We start from the raw sequence: 13,298 nt of genomic DNA on the forward strand, positions 1-13,298 counted from the left end.
TAATTTATTGTCCTGTTGAATATGGAAATAAAAAATACATCCGTCTGCAGAAATTCCTTTAACATAAAGCATCATGCCATTCATAAGGCATCCAAACCACATATGTTCCTGCATTGATTGAAGGCGCGTCAATGATTGTGAGAAAGCCGCTAAGATTTCCGTTGTCATTGTTTTTGCCCCATATACCGAGTGCAACTGCTTAAGTCGATCCACTTCTGGCATCTGCTGAAATTGAATCTAGGATCTCACTGATGTTGTTGGCCCATTGTCAAGTTTTCCACAGGCAAGACGAGTCCTAAGGCCCAATACATTTCCAACAGAATCCCGGACGAGAGAATTAGCTAATAGCGGTTAATTCATCCAACCATCCCACGTGTTAGACATCTGTTTATGTAAGAAAATCTTGATTGCATCCCATGCTCTGATGATTCCCTAGAGAAATCTATTGGATGTCAGATTTCATCTCGGTGTTTGTGCCTCTGTCAAGAACATTCATTTCAAAGAAGGCAACTAGTTGCCTCCCGTGTACCCTTCCTTGGTAATAGTCCTCTGACTACAAACTTTGTCAGGAGAGCTCGAGATTGCATCAAGGGATCTATTAAAGCCAACCCTCCTTGACTTTTGGGCCTAATCAAAACTTCCCATGCTACCTTAGCCGCAAACTCAGCATCAAGAACTATCGTGTTTGCAATAAGTAAGGTTATTGCTTGGATGGCCACCATCGAGGATCTGAGAAACGATGATAGAGCTTCCCCAAATCGAATGAAAAGAAAAGGTGCTAACAGACAACCTTGTCTAATAGATCTGGAAATTGGAAATAATTTACATCACATCGAGCATCTGATTTTGAAATTCATGTATATGATTCCTTCCGTCCATTCATCGGGCATATGCCCTGCTGAGAAGATTAAATTAACTACTCTAATAAGAGTAGGCCCCATCAAGTCCCAATAATGCAAATAAAATACCACTCCTATGGCATCCTTTCTAGGACACACATTTTTTCCTAGGGATTTAGCTGTTGTCCAGACTTCAGTGTTTGTAAATGGTTGAAACAATTGAGAAGCCATTTCATGAGTGACCTTTTGTTGTACTGTTTCTAGTACAAGGTGTCGCTTATTAATATCCTCCTCTGAGAAGGACTTAGCAGATAACAACTTATGATAATATGTCGTAGTTATGTCCCACATCTCAGAATCATCCGTTGTATAAGAACCATCTTGACGTTTTAGGGATTTCATAGATAGTGGTTTATACTTCTATTTAAACTGGCTAAAAAAGCTCTCTGTTAACCCTATCCTATTTTTGTGACTAGGAAGTTGTATTACGCTGGTAGAAATACAAGGCTCTCACGTTTTGCTTTTCTTTTAAATTGCTTTTTACCTGTTGTAAATCTGAGAGTAACATAGGTGAGGTTGGAAATTTTTCCAATAACTTTTGCATGGCAACCAATGCCCGACGTAAATGACCTTGGATAGTTCTTCTTATGTTTTTCTTATCTAATGACCTTTGATAAAAAGTAGTAGAAGTTCTCATCATCAAATCATGTGTTTATGACATTTAAATATTACAACAATGGGGGTAATGTGAACTCACATAATAGGAGTGCAAAACCCCATACATCAATAACAAGTGGCAAAGCTCATGTTTGCATGTAGTTCGACAACTATATGAGCGATATCTAATGTGACGAAAGACAAGCTCCATCATCTAATGCAAGAATGCAAGTGCAAGTTGAATTGAAGGGGAGTCATAAAACATTCTGGTTTAAGGTTTCATGGAATGTTTCATCCTTCAAAAAAAAATCACGATGAAAATATAACCTTGTACCAGTGTCATCGAACAAGCAAGCATAGTTGATGCCCAATACGGCTTTACTAAGTACAGCTCTAGACTTCATTGATCCACGACACAAGATCTGGAGAAGATCCAGCATCAGACACACAAGGATACAAAAGCACCCAAAAGCACCCATTGACCCTTGCTTATGCTTTACTACAGGAACAATTTAGGAGGCAAAAACTGCAAACATAGACCAAGATGGAAAAAGAAAGATTGAACCATGTTCTAGAAATTGTTAAATACTTCATTGTAAAGCAATCCTGGCAGGAGACAATTCACTAATAATACAAGTTGTTTGATGATGCTTATTAGTGTTAAAATACCTCAGCAGGTAGCTAACACCTTTGACACCAATGGAATATTTGAAGTCAACTGTGCTAACACATTTTGAAGTTGTTGCAAAGGGTTATATTCACTAATAGAGTGTGGGTTGAGATCTATACAAAATGGTACTCATTGCCAAAAAAGCTCAAGCAAAACATTTGAGAGACTTCAAGAGTTTGGGATATTGTCAAAGTGATAATGAGATATTTTCCTGATGCCCAGGATTGTACTGCACTGTTGAATCTGCATATGACTTGCATGTGTTCCTCCAAATGCACTAGTTTTCTCATGGATCATGAAAGAATTCGGCAACCTAAGAGGCATTAACAGAAGTCATCAAGTTTAGGATCTTATTACAACATGATTTTAGATGCTATCAAGATTGAGAATCAGCATATTGTAATACACATACCTTCACATCTCCCCCACCACAATTGATTGAAAATAACTAGTTTATTTTGAATCAGACACAACTGGTGGCTCAAATTCTTGGCTTTTTTCACTTTGCTTCACCTTTATTTTATTATATGCTACTACCCCAGCAATGGCTAAAATAACAATTTCCATCAATATGAGATGTTAGTGCAGTTCAACAGGTTTCATTCAATTTTCAAAAGCATTATATAACAATTAATTAATGATTAATGATACAAATTCTAGGTATAGTGATTTCAGCTTAACCTATGCCATATCCAACGATGTTGATTACAGTAAGTTTTACATCAGTGAATATTAGGGTAGAGACAAGTACAACGACCCAATCCTTCACAACTCCAGCCACACGGATTGTTACCGCACTGGTGTGAGAGATAACAAGGACAACTGAAACATTTAATGCAAAGGTGCATAGAGCATTGAGACAAAGAATCCATGGATTGATGCCCCAAGAATCCTCAGTCAGATCCATTTTCGGCTTTTCAAGGAATATCCATGGTATGAACAAACAAATAGCACTGCAATACATATTCATGACAGTGCATTAATATAAATCTTTAAGAAAAAACGGAACAGAAATTTGTCAAGAATGTCATTCTTTTTTAAACTGTTTTTCCCAGAATGCAACACCTTTCTAGGTTCTTTGTCAAAATCCAACACTTTTTCGCTTAATTAATTCTAAAACACAAGAATGGAACACCTTAATAATGCAACTTTCTAATTAAGTAGTAAACCAAGAAGATCTGGGCATTAATTATTTTTTCCTAAGTGAAGTATTGTGCCACTACTTAATTCACACTGATCATAGCATGTCACTAACTAAGGAAGTGTCATGCGCTTAATCCATATTGAATAATTTGTTGCACGTTGGTTGCTTAATAACTTGACCAAGAAAAAAGTGAAGCTTTTTGACAAACACTAAATGTGCAGCATTTTAGCAAATACACACAGAAAGAACGGGCATTACCACAAAGTTTCCCCTTTAAAGAATGTTATGATGCATTTTATAAAACCTTCACTTACCTGAAAGGGCTAATATAATACATCATGGTAAGAGGGTTGAAGTTGAGACCCTTTTTCTTAAGAAGGATCTCTATGCATATGAGTCGTGCTGCTTCACCAATAACACCACCGAACTGATATACAACTCCAATCCAATTGAAATCAATCTCTCCATAGGAAGCTACAACAACACCTACGCTAATGATAGACATTATAGAAAGCATCCGTAGGTTCAGCTTCTCTAGTCCAACCATTGTTCCAATGAGAAACACGGCGACGGGCACTAGGGAAATGAAAAACACCAAATGATGGAAAGAAAGACTTAGAAAAACTTTGAGAGAAAGATGAATGACATTTGACGCATGTGAACACAAATGTTCTACAATTCTTACTCACGGCCTTAAGCATTTGTGCAAATGCAACCGAAATGTAGAGATACGCTGTATTGCCGAGCCACAAAGTCATTGCAAACAATGCTCCAATGGGAAACACTGATGTAGCATAGCTATAGGAAAAACAGCAAAGAAAAATATCCTTGAAGATCATGTTGATAGCTTAAATTGGAGAAAAAACTAACATCAAATCAGGTACAAAAAGTCCTTTGTAAACCAAATGTCATTCACAAAGTGAAAAATGCAAACATTTGAGATTTAGTTTGAGATCAGTTGAAAAATAGGAGGATTTTTATCTTGGGTGGAACATCATTCTCTAAATCATGTGCGAAATCAACACTCTTTGAGTTCAAGTGTAAGGAAAGAGTACATTCAAGAGTTTGTTTGAGGTTAGTTATATGAGGATTTTGTGAGTTTGTTTGAGGTTACTTACATGAGGATTTTGACTTTGCCTAGAAAACCATGCCCTTTGGTCATGTCTGAATCAACACTCTTTGATGTTTAGTATAAGGGGTGAAAAAAAAAATTTGAAATACTACCCCTGAGTTTTCTTTTATTTCAACAATGCCCGTAACTTTCCCTTATGAAACAGATACTAACCTTTGACCATGTCTGAATGATCAAATTCAATGATTTTAGTATTAAGGGGGGAAAAACTAAACTCCAAAATACCACCCCTAAGCTTTTCTTTTTATCCACAAATGCACGTAAATTTTTGCTATTTCTCCCAGCCACAACTAATCATAATTACGGGTGCTTGGTTTCTTCTGTAGTAAAAGTCTTTAAGAAATGAGCAACACAAAGAAACCAAATAATCTCACAAAAGAATAGCTTACATGTCTAATGTTACTTTCTGTTCCAATGGCACGACCTGCAGAAAATCATCGGAATGAGTTATGCCAAGTTTTTCCTTAATTATCCCCAAAATGCCCCTATGTTTTTGCTATTTCCCAATAAATGCCCTTAGTCAACAACCCCATCTCCCAGCACCCCTCCATTCGCTGTTGAACAACATTGTCAACCTGTTCCCATTTTTTGAGCTCTCTCATCTTGCACTCTGGTTGACAAGGAGCATTTGGCAGAATAACAAAAACTATTTCCATACAAATGCCATTGGTCCACAACCCCTTCTCCAAGCAACTATATGTGCTGCTTGAGCAACGATATCGTCAATCCATCCCCATTATTATCTGCTCTCTTTCCCTATCTTCCGAGGGTCGATTGGGGGCATTCAGCGAAACGACAAAAACATGGGAGCAGCTCAGGAGAAAGTAAGGAAAACCCAATTGGTTTATGTTCTTGACTTTCTATCCTGAACTTTAATTTTTGATTCAAATGAAAATTGATTGTAAGGAAAAAGATTTTTATTTTTTTTTAAAAGCAAGAAACAAAGATCAATGAAATACCTTCAAAACTTTTACTACAAGGAAGCAGAGGACCGATGAGAACACCATGTGCAGAAGCGTCAGGGCCACAGGATATGGAAAATTAGGCTTTGCTGAGGAAAGGACCCACTGAAACAGAATAAATGTATAAAAGAAAATTGCATAGAGAAATCACACGGATGAAGAAAAGAAGAAAGAATATCTGGTCACCTTGTTGAAGAAGATCTGGCCACTCGAGAGAATAATGTACATGAGGATGTATGCATATGTGAGGAGGAGCTTCGCCATGGCTCAAAAACCACCAGAGGAAGATGAAGAAACACAGAGAAGATGATTAGTTAACAAGCTTGGAACGCCATATCCATGGAGGAGAGAACGTTGCAGATCTGATCAAATTTCATAGCATCGGCTCAGCTGATTTCCTAGTGCCCACACAGTAATACAATATTTACAAAATTACCAAAATACCCCTCTTCTGGATTTCACGAAATTCCCCATATACCCCTGCTTGTTTCCTCTCACACATATTTTTTAGAGAGAAATGGTCATATATTTATTATTGAAGAAAGTTTTCTTTGTTTTGAGGGGGGGGGGGGGGGGGGGGGGAAGGGCACACAGATTGTTGAGGAATTTCCCGAAAATGGTAATATTTTTGTAAAAATTGTCCTCTTTCCAACTACTTGTTTAAGTCCAATATGGACAAAGGTTGACAATTCATGTTTCCAGTCCCATATGGACAAAGATTGACAACTCATGTTTACAAATCATAAACCGACGAAGGAACTTCACAATGTCAAATGTGGAACAATCTACATTTGTTAATGAGTGATTGAAACAAACTTGATGGCAATTGCATTCTTTCTCCTACATGTATTCATTGTTATGAACCAAACATTGGTACTCAAATGAATCAATCTATGTTTATGAATGGAATAGCAAAACCATGGACGAACACACGATCATTTCACTTCGCAATTTCCTACACTTCATGCTTCATCGCAAAAATTGTCCTCTTTCTGAGCACTTGTTGAAGTCCCATATGGACAAACAGACAACTCATGTTTATGAAGCATAAACTGAAGAAGGAACTTCACAATGTAAAATGTGGAACAATTTGCATTTGTTAAGAGTGATTGAAACAAACTTGATCACTTTCATCATCGTAACATCTACCTTTATGATGAGGGAAGCTATCATGATACATGGGCAATTCACAATATTGGTTAGTTTCAACAAAGCTATACTAGCATTGGATTTCCTAAAATTACTAGTTTCAATCATTGAATATATTCATGACCATTTGTCATGCTTTTGATGATCATCTTGAAGGTGGAAGAGCATGTGAATTTATTGAGATCATTGCATCTTCAACTTCTCTTGTTCATTATCACAATTACATCAGCTTGTTAAAAGGTCATATGGTGGAAAAGTGAATTTACTGACATCATGGAATGTTTCTTCATCGTTTTACTATGTTTACAACAATGTTGCTTCAAATGATATTGCATAATAATCAGAGGATCACAAGATCTTAACTGAACAGCTACCATTACATGACTATCATCTAGATGTAGTAAGTGTTTTAACTCTGTGAACTTGCCAAAAATCTTCATTTCATGTCTAATAAATAAATACTACCACTAAGATATCATTGTGTAGCAAGGAAACCAATAATCCTTTCAAAAACAAAAACAACTTTCATAGCCAATTCTCACATCTGAGGCATACATGGCACCTCCTAGATGTGCTCCTAAATGCAAAACATACATTTACATACAAAGGGGGTGGGAGTGTGGATGATTCATTGTAGCAACGTATATATGTACAGATGTTTTTCAATATAGCAGCTATTGAGGGTATAGAAGCATCATATTGGGGGTTTAGAAGCTAAACCTCGATGGCATGTATATTTGAGGGGCAGATTTCAACCCCTCGTAAGTAACATAAAAGCACCCCTATATTGCTTATGCGATTATGGTACTTATGCTAGCTCGCAAGATTCTCTACCGACAAGCACTCACAGGTGACTGATGGTATAGTTGATGGCACATGAAAGCAAGCCTCTTCTCTTCAAAAGAATACTCTTGTGGTGGTCTACTATGCATTTGTTGTGGCATAGACAATGCAGCTTGTTGTGGATAGGTACTTGTTATTGTTGTTGGTATTGTTGAAGGCATAGATACTTGTTGAGAACTAGTTTGTTTTGGTGGGGTTGCGTTTTCTTCATCTTCTTCGGATAATCGGCTTAACGGAGGTTGAGCAGATAATGAACTTTTCGGCATATTTATTGCAGCATGAACCTCTGTATTGTTTACATTTGGTCGGAAACTGTGGGCTGATACTGGGGACAGTGGTGTACGAGTAAGAGCATTCATAGCCGGGCGAGGGTTGATCTCTTGCCCTAATGGATGCTTCACATTCGACACACCTACATAAACACATGTAGAGCATTTGATTGAGATAAGAAATTGAAGTGAAGCAAAATAGGAAACAGAAACATGCTTAGTCCTAATATGTTGCTTACCTTGGTGTGGAAATTTACCTTCATCATATAGAATCACTCGGTTAACTAAGGTCAATGGTGTTTGGGTCATTCTCCTGTTATCCTTGCTTGCTATTGTTCTTGTTGGAGTTAGTATGTTATGGCGTCCGATGGACGGAGATTCTTGGAATAACATAGCACCACCCATTGAGATCCGGCGACTTGCCGGTGTGGTGTTCATTCTGGAGGGATTCACTCCTTTCTTCAAGGGTGTCCTCCCATTCGGACTTGACCTTGACCCGAAGAGGGTCTCTTGCTCATTAACAAGCTGCTCATGAAGCTTTTTCTGATCCTGTATGCAACATCAACATATACATTGGATTACATCAACATCAAGTTTGATATTACATGAACTAGGTTAGTAGCATCAACATTCATTGTTTATACATGAATTAACACCCACATCAATGGACTTTCACATCCCATTGCATATACATGAACTAATGTCCACCATCCAGTCTGATATACAATCACTACCATCAAACATCCCATACAGTACATCATGAACTGACATCAACATCCAATTGATTATATGTGAGCTAGAATCAATAGGAAAAAGAAGATAAGGCATACCCGTTGTCGGCGTCTCTCCTCTTCCTTCTCCATCCTCAGTATATTGTACTCTTCTATTGTTGAGAGAAGTCTTACCTGATGGAAGAAATTCAAGGTTTTAAAAATTGTTTACATCAGAGATTCAGATGAGACTAGTTTCAGCCATTTTCGTCCTATTAACCTGGAGTAGATATATCAATTTCTAAACAGCCAAATAAGCCAATCTCTTTTAAAGATGTCCACATACCCCATCATACATAAATGGCTTTGTGGCCTCTTCTTCCCATGCTGTAGTTCTTGCAATAAGGGCCTCCACCATTGCTGTTTCAATAAGGATAAGATTACTGACCTATAATTTCCATTTGTTTTGCTTTTTCATGGAATCAATCCACAAGATAGTTTACCTGGGATCTTGTTGACAGTTGCACGAGCACGCTCCGCACGCTTCAAATTCAAATGTGCTCCTCTTGTTGCACTATACCTGTTTTCATCCTATCAATAGAGATATATGCATACTCCTATTAGTTCATATTACACTCAAAGAAGACAAGAAATATATCAGGGCTTCATTCCCACTTCATACACATTCCTATTTACCTTATTATATTCCTCTAGCCAACTTTCTTCTTCACAAGCTGCAATCCATTTTTCAACCTTGTCCATTATTTCTTTCCTGCTAAAAGCTTCTTCTTTGATGCACCCAATTTGTTCTTCAATGGTTGCAAGGAGTTCCGCTGGATCTACCATCCCTAAGAAAGAATATTTTCAGCATCCTTAATCCATCAGCAAACTATTGATAACTAAGGGATAAACATGTCCATAAGAGAACTATCAATAAAAACACAATTTTACCAGTCCTACCTGATTCCATAGATGCAATGGTCTTGTCTAGAACCATATAGTTCTCTGGGATTATGTGCGCTTTTCTACATAGCTCTTCCATCTCATTACGCTTCTTAAGAACAAGCTCCTTCATCTTGCTAGCTTTTAAACTCTCCAGCCTTTCAACTTCTAGTTCAGCCTACATACGAAATAAAGACAAAAAGGTAAGTGACAGTCTGATCAACACAAGTCAAATAGACAAAATTTACTTGAGAGCAAGGGATCACCGGTTCAATTACAGACAGCGAAAGAGTCCCTTGTCCAACAATTTCATGCTCAGAAACTGCAATATTACAGGTCACGTGGCGGAACTGATGTTGCTCTTCTAAAGGTGTATCCATTAAGTTCCAAAGCTCAAGTAAAGACGTGCCCAGGTCTTGGATCTAATAAATTGTAATACAAAATCAATGTGTAAATGTGAATAGGGAGTTACGATACAATAACCTATCGAGTTCCTGAGAAATCGAGAAAAAATTTTGAACTATCACCTTTTGCATTCTTCGCCTCTTCTCATCTGTCAGTGATTGTATAGTGCTTACTAACTTGCTTATGGTTTCATTGCTAATGCTTTTGACTTGGGTGCTGGAAGAATCATCTAGCGTTGGATGCACTTCCCTAATTGTTAAATAGAAATCACATCCAAGTACTGCACAAATATCGTGGATGGTGTCCACATAATCAATGACCTTGAAGAGTCGATCATTCTGATACATCGCACTTCCCACTACGTAAGTTCATACTTTACATACATTGCTTTCTTGCCATGATCTTCTATGAATAACACAACAAACCTTTTCCTTTTGTAGAAACTGAAGTTGTGATTGAAGCTCTTCAAGTTTCCTTTGACTCAAATCCTTCTCATTGATTGAAAGTTCCATTGGAGGAGTTGATGGGCATATCTCACACTGGATTCTTTGGATCTGGGAAATGACTTCTTGTAGCACCCTGATGCGATCTTCTTTCTTTCGAGTCATCTCATCTAAAATGGGCTTTAACTGTGCAAGTTGTTCCTTGAGCGTACAACCCCTATTCTCCAACTAATAGAAATCATCCAATAGTTCAAAAATCAGATATGGCCCAAAAAAACTACCTCGAGAAGAGCAAAAGGAGAATTTACTTAAAATTACAAAAACTGAAAGGAAAACCCCAATAGAAGAAACATGAGCAGCATTACAATAAATTTGGTGTTATAAGGAACATGAGGGTACAGACGGGTAACCTGTGAGACAGGCGGACGATCTCCAAGAGAGGAAGCAAGAGCCACGATCTGAGAGTGGATCTCTGCAATCCATTGATGTAAACTTGCTCGTGATCTGTTTGCATGATCAACTTTGCGACGGTATACCTCTAGGCATTCTTGCTCAATCTCGAGGAGAAGTGCGTCCCGTTCATCATCATTCTCGCCCATCTCGTCCCAAATTAACTGTCAAAATAGAATGAATATCACAATCAATTCCAGAAGGCCAAAACCAAAAGGATGTATCCTTTTTGTACATATACACAATCCTGGTTTCTGGATCTTGTTAGTATCATGAAGCTTTTCATTTCAAATGCGGACGATTGATGGGATGCCTTTGTCATGGTTTCAAGCAAAAACAAAATTTAGCTAATGAGACATGGGGAATTCAACATGACCTTATATGACAATGCGAGCCATCATAATCTTATCTTTATCTGGTTATGAAAATATTCATCATGATCAACATGGTGAAAATTAGACTCATAATTATTCTTAGACACAACCTCATTAGATCATGATGTTGCGAATCCCCCCATGGTTTCAAGGGCAGCACATTTAAGCTCGTTGCATCATCATGGAAGAAGTCATCATGGTTTCATCAAGACAAACAGGTTTAACCCGCACAAATTTTTGCAATGATTTCGAGAAAAATCATTTAAGTTCCCACCAGAACATAAATCACGTCTTTAAGCAAAAATCAATAGATTTCGAGCGAACAAAATAATAAGAAATCCACAGATTTAAATAGAACAACACATATTCCGTCAGCGAAACAGTAATAAGGAAATAACTATGAAATAAAAATCCACAGACTAAAAACAGACAAAGAAATCGATCATCTCCTCGCGTCATGAGTAGAAATAACTAGTTAAATGGAATAATACGTACTCAAAATAAAATTTCATAGATTTAAAAGAAACAACGAAACCCTGAACTAACCTGTAATTCGTTAAGCAGCATCCCGCAGGTCGTCTCGACTTCAGAGAGTTGTTGCCTTCCTCGAAGTGTTGCCATTTCTTCTGTATCTGCATAGAAAAGAAAAACATTTAGGAGAAGGTCTAACCCATCTCTCTATATTCTTGTTCTGTGGAAAACACAGATCTTTTGTTAAGTTTGTGCCTCCCCTTTCGGAAAATCCTTTTTGTTTTTTTTTCCTGTGTTTATGGAAATCGTTTGAGTTTATTTGATGCGTTTGAGAGAGCACATACCCGCAGAAATGCGTTCTTTTGGAGGAGAGGATTAGGGGTACTTGGAGTGTCAGGATCTAAACTTAGAGTTCCCGTGGCGTCAGGTCTGGATCTCTGCAAGTTTTAGCAGAGTGTTACCTTTTGAAATCTAGAGTTTTCCAAAGGGTTAAGTGTCAGGCGCCTGGAATTTGGGGGGGTTTCAGGAAACTCAAAGTTTTGAATGTTTTTGGGGAGGGAATTTGTAGAGATTTTGGCAGAAACACGGAGATGCGAGGATGAAAGGGTGGAATTTATCCGGGTGTGCAGATCAATACATATCTGCGAAAGAAGAAGTCAGGGTTAAAGGACAGAAATTAGAGAGAGACAGAGAGAGAAGAATGGGAGGGGAGGGGAGGGTTTGACTGCGAACAAGAAAACTTAGCAGCAGGTGAAGGAGTATAGGGTTTAGGTCAAAAGAAGAAGAAGAAGAAGAAGAAGAAGAAGAGATGAGAGCTCAGAGGCTGGCAATGTGGCAAATATTTTAGAGAGAGAGAGAGAGAGAGAGAGAGAGAGAGGGTGGGATCTGAGGTATAGCTACTTACTTACTTATTTATTTACTTACTTGGCTGCAGAGTAAGGAGAAGGAAGAGCAAGAAGGTGTGTTCTCTGTTCTGCGTCTACGAAGAAGAAGAAGAAATGTGAGGAACCTGGCTATGGCGAGGAGGTGAGAGAGTGTAGAGAGAGAGTAGAGAGGAAGTAGAAGTAGTAGTAGTAGTAGTATTTAAGTAGTTAGTCACCCTCTAATTATTTTGATGTTTTTTTTTCTTCTCTGTTTGTTTGTTCGTTGCTTGCTTGGCTCTCTCTCTCTCTCTCTCTCTCTCTCTCTCTCTCTCTCTCTCTCTGCTCTTCTCTGCTCTTCTTTTCTTTTCTTTTCTTTTCTTTCCTTTCTCTCTGCTCGTCTTCTGCTTCATCATCTCTTTTTTTCTCTTCTTTCTTTCTGCCTTTTGCTTTTTGCGTTTCGCCTTTTGCCCCCTTTTGCCCTTTGCGTTTTGCGTTTTGCTTTTTCCGTTTTAAAAATTCGGATGGCTTTTTCTTTTCCCATTTTAGAGACACGTAACAAAAATGAAGACAATAATATACATATATTATACGAGTGAAATACATTACAGAAATCAATTTGTGCTGTTCTTAATACTTACTTATAATTATTGTTGTTATTATTATTATTATTTCTCTGTGTGGTGTATCTACATATGTGTGTCCGTCCTTCTTCTGTTTCTTTTTCCTTCCTCTTTATTTATTTATTTATTTATTTTGAATTTTGAAAGAATCCCAAAAGTAGCCGTTCCGCTCCGCGCGCTCTCAAAACTTTTATTTGTTTTGAAGGAAGGAAAGGAAGGGGGGGGGGGGGGGAGGCCTTTTCACACACACACACACACACACACAAAACTCTCGCTTCTTTCCTTCCTCTTTCTCGAGACAACAAACACTACACACACTTATACTACATGTATGTACTATGTATGTATATATGTA

The 13,298-nt window shown here is 37.9% G+C and overlaps 2 protein-coding genes across 4 annotated transcripts; both read right to left on the minus strand.

Annotated features, from left to right (window-relative positions):
* Positions 1-2,065: 2,065 nt before the first annotated feature.
* LOC147852357 (putative sugar phosphate/phosphate translocator At3g14410) lies at positions 2,066-5,799 on the minus strand. Its single transcript, XM_087334288.1, has 8 exons — positions 5,591-5,799; positions 5,402-5,509; positions 4,832-4,866; positions 3,996-4,108; positions 3,625-3,886; positions 2,848-3,119; positions 2,579-2,714; positions 2,066-2,479 (listed from the first exon to the last, which is right to left on the minus strand). Exons 1-7 carry the CDS (start codon positions 5,666-5,668, stop codon positions 2,620-2,622), a joined length of 963 nt encoding a protein of 320 aa, XP_087190414.1. The 5' UTR covers positions 5,669-5,799; the 3' UTR covers positions 2,066-2,479; positions 2,579-2,619.
* A 1,174-nt stretch (positions 5,800-6,973) lies between these two features.
* LOC147852358 (65-kDa microtubule-associated protein 1-like) lies at positions 6,974-11,621 on the minus strand. 3 transcript variants are annotated; one of them, XM_087334155.1, is made up of 12 exons: positions 11,536-11,621; positions 10,576-10,779; positions 10,148-10,393; positions 9,845-10,060; positions 9,584-9,739; positions 9,336-9,495; positions 9,072-9,214; positions 8,879-8,966; positions 8,722-8,795; positions 8,496-8,570; positions 7,905-8,214; positions 6,974-7,808 (listed from the first exon to the last, which is right to left on the minus strand). In XM_087334155.1, exons 1-12 carry the CDS (start codon positions 11,608-11,610, stop codon positions 7,384-7,386), a joined length of 2,172 nt encoding a protein of 723 aa, XP_087190281.1. In that variant the 5' UTR covers positions 11,611-11,621; the 3' UTR covers positions 6,974-7,383. The 3 variants fall into 3 exon arrangements, with proteins under 3 accessions (XP_087190281.1, XP_087190282.1, XP_087190280.1); XM_087334156.1 differs by having other exon boundaries at positions 7,923-8,214; positions 9,072-9,223; XM_087334154.1 differs by having other exon boundaries at positions 9,072-9,223.
* Between the last annotated feature and the right edge of the window lie 1,677 nt (positions 11,622-13,298).

This window comes from Azolla caroliniana, unplaced genomic scaffold (genome assembly GCF_043228905.1).
Source record: "Azolla caroliniana isolate FFs.n. ecotype wild unplaced genomic scaffold, voAzoCaro1.0.p SCAF_18, whole genome shotgun sequence".
In the NCBI taxonomy this organism is placed as follows: Eukaryota; Viridiplantae; Streptophyta; class Polypodiopsida; order Salviniales; family Salviniaceae; genus Azolla; species Azolla caroliniana.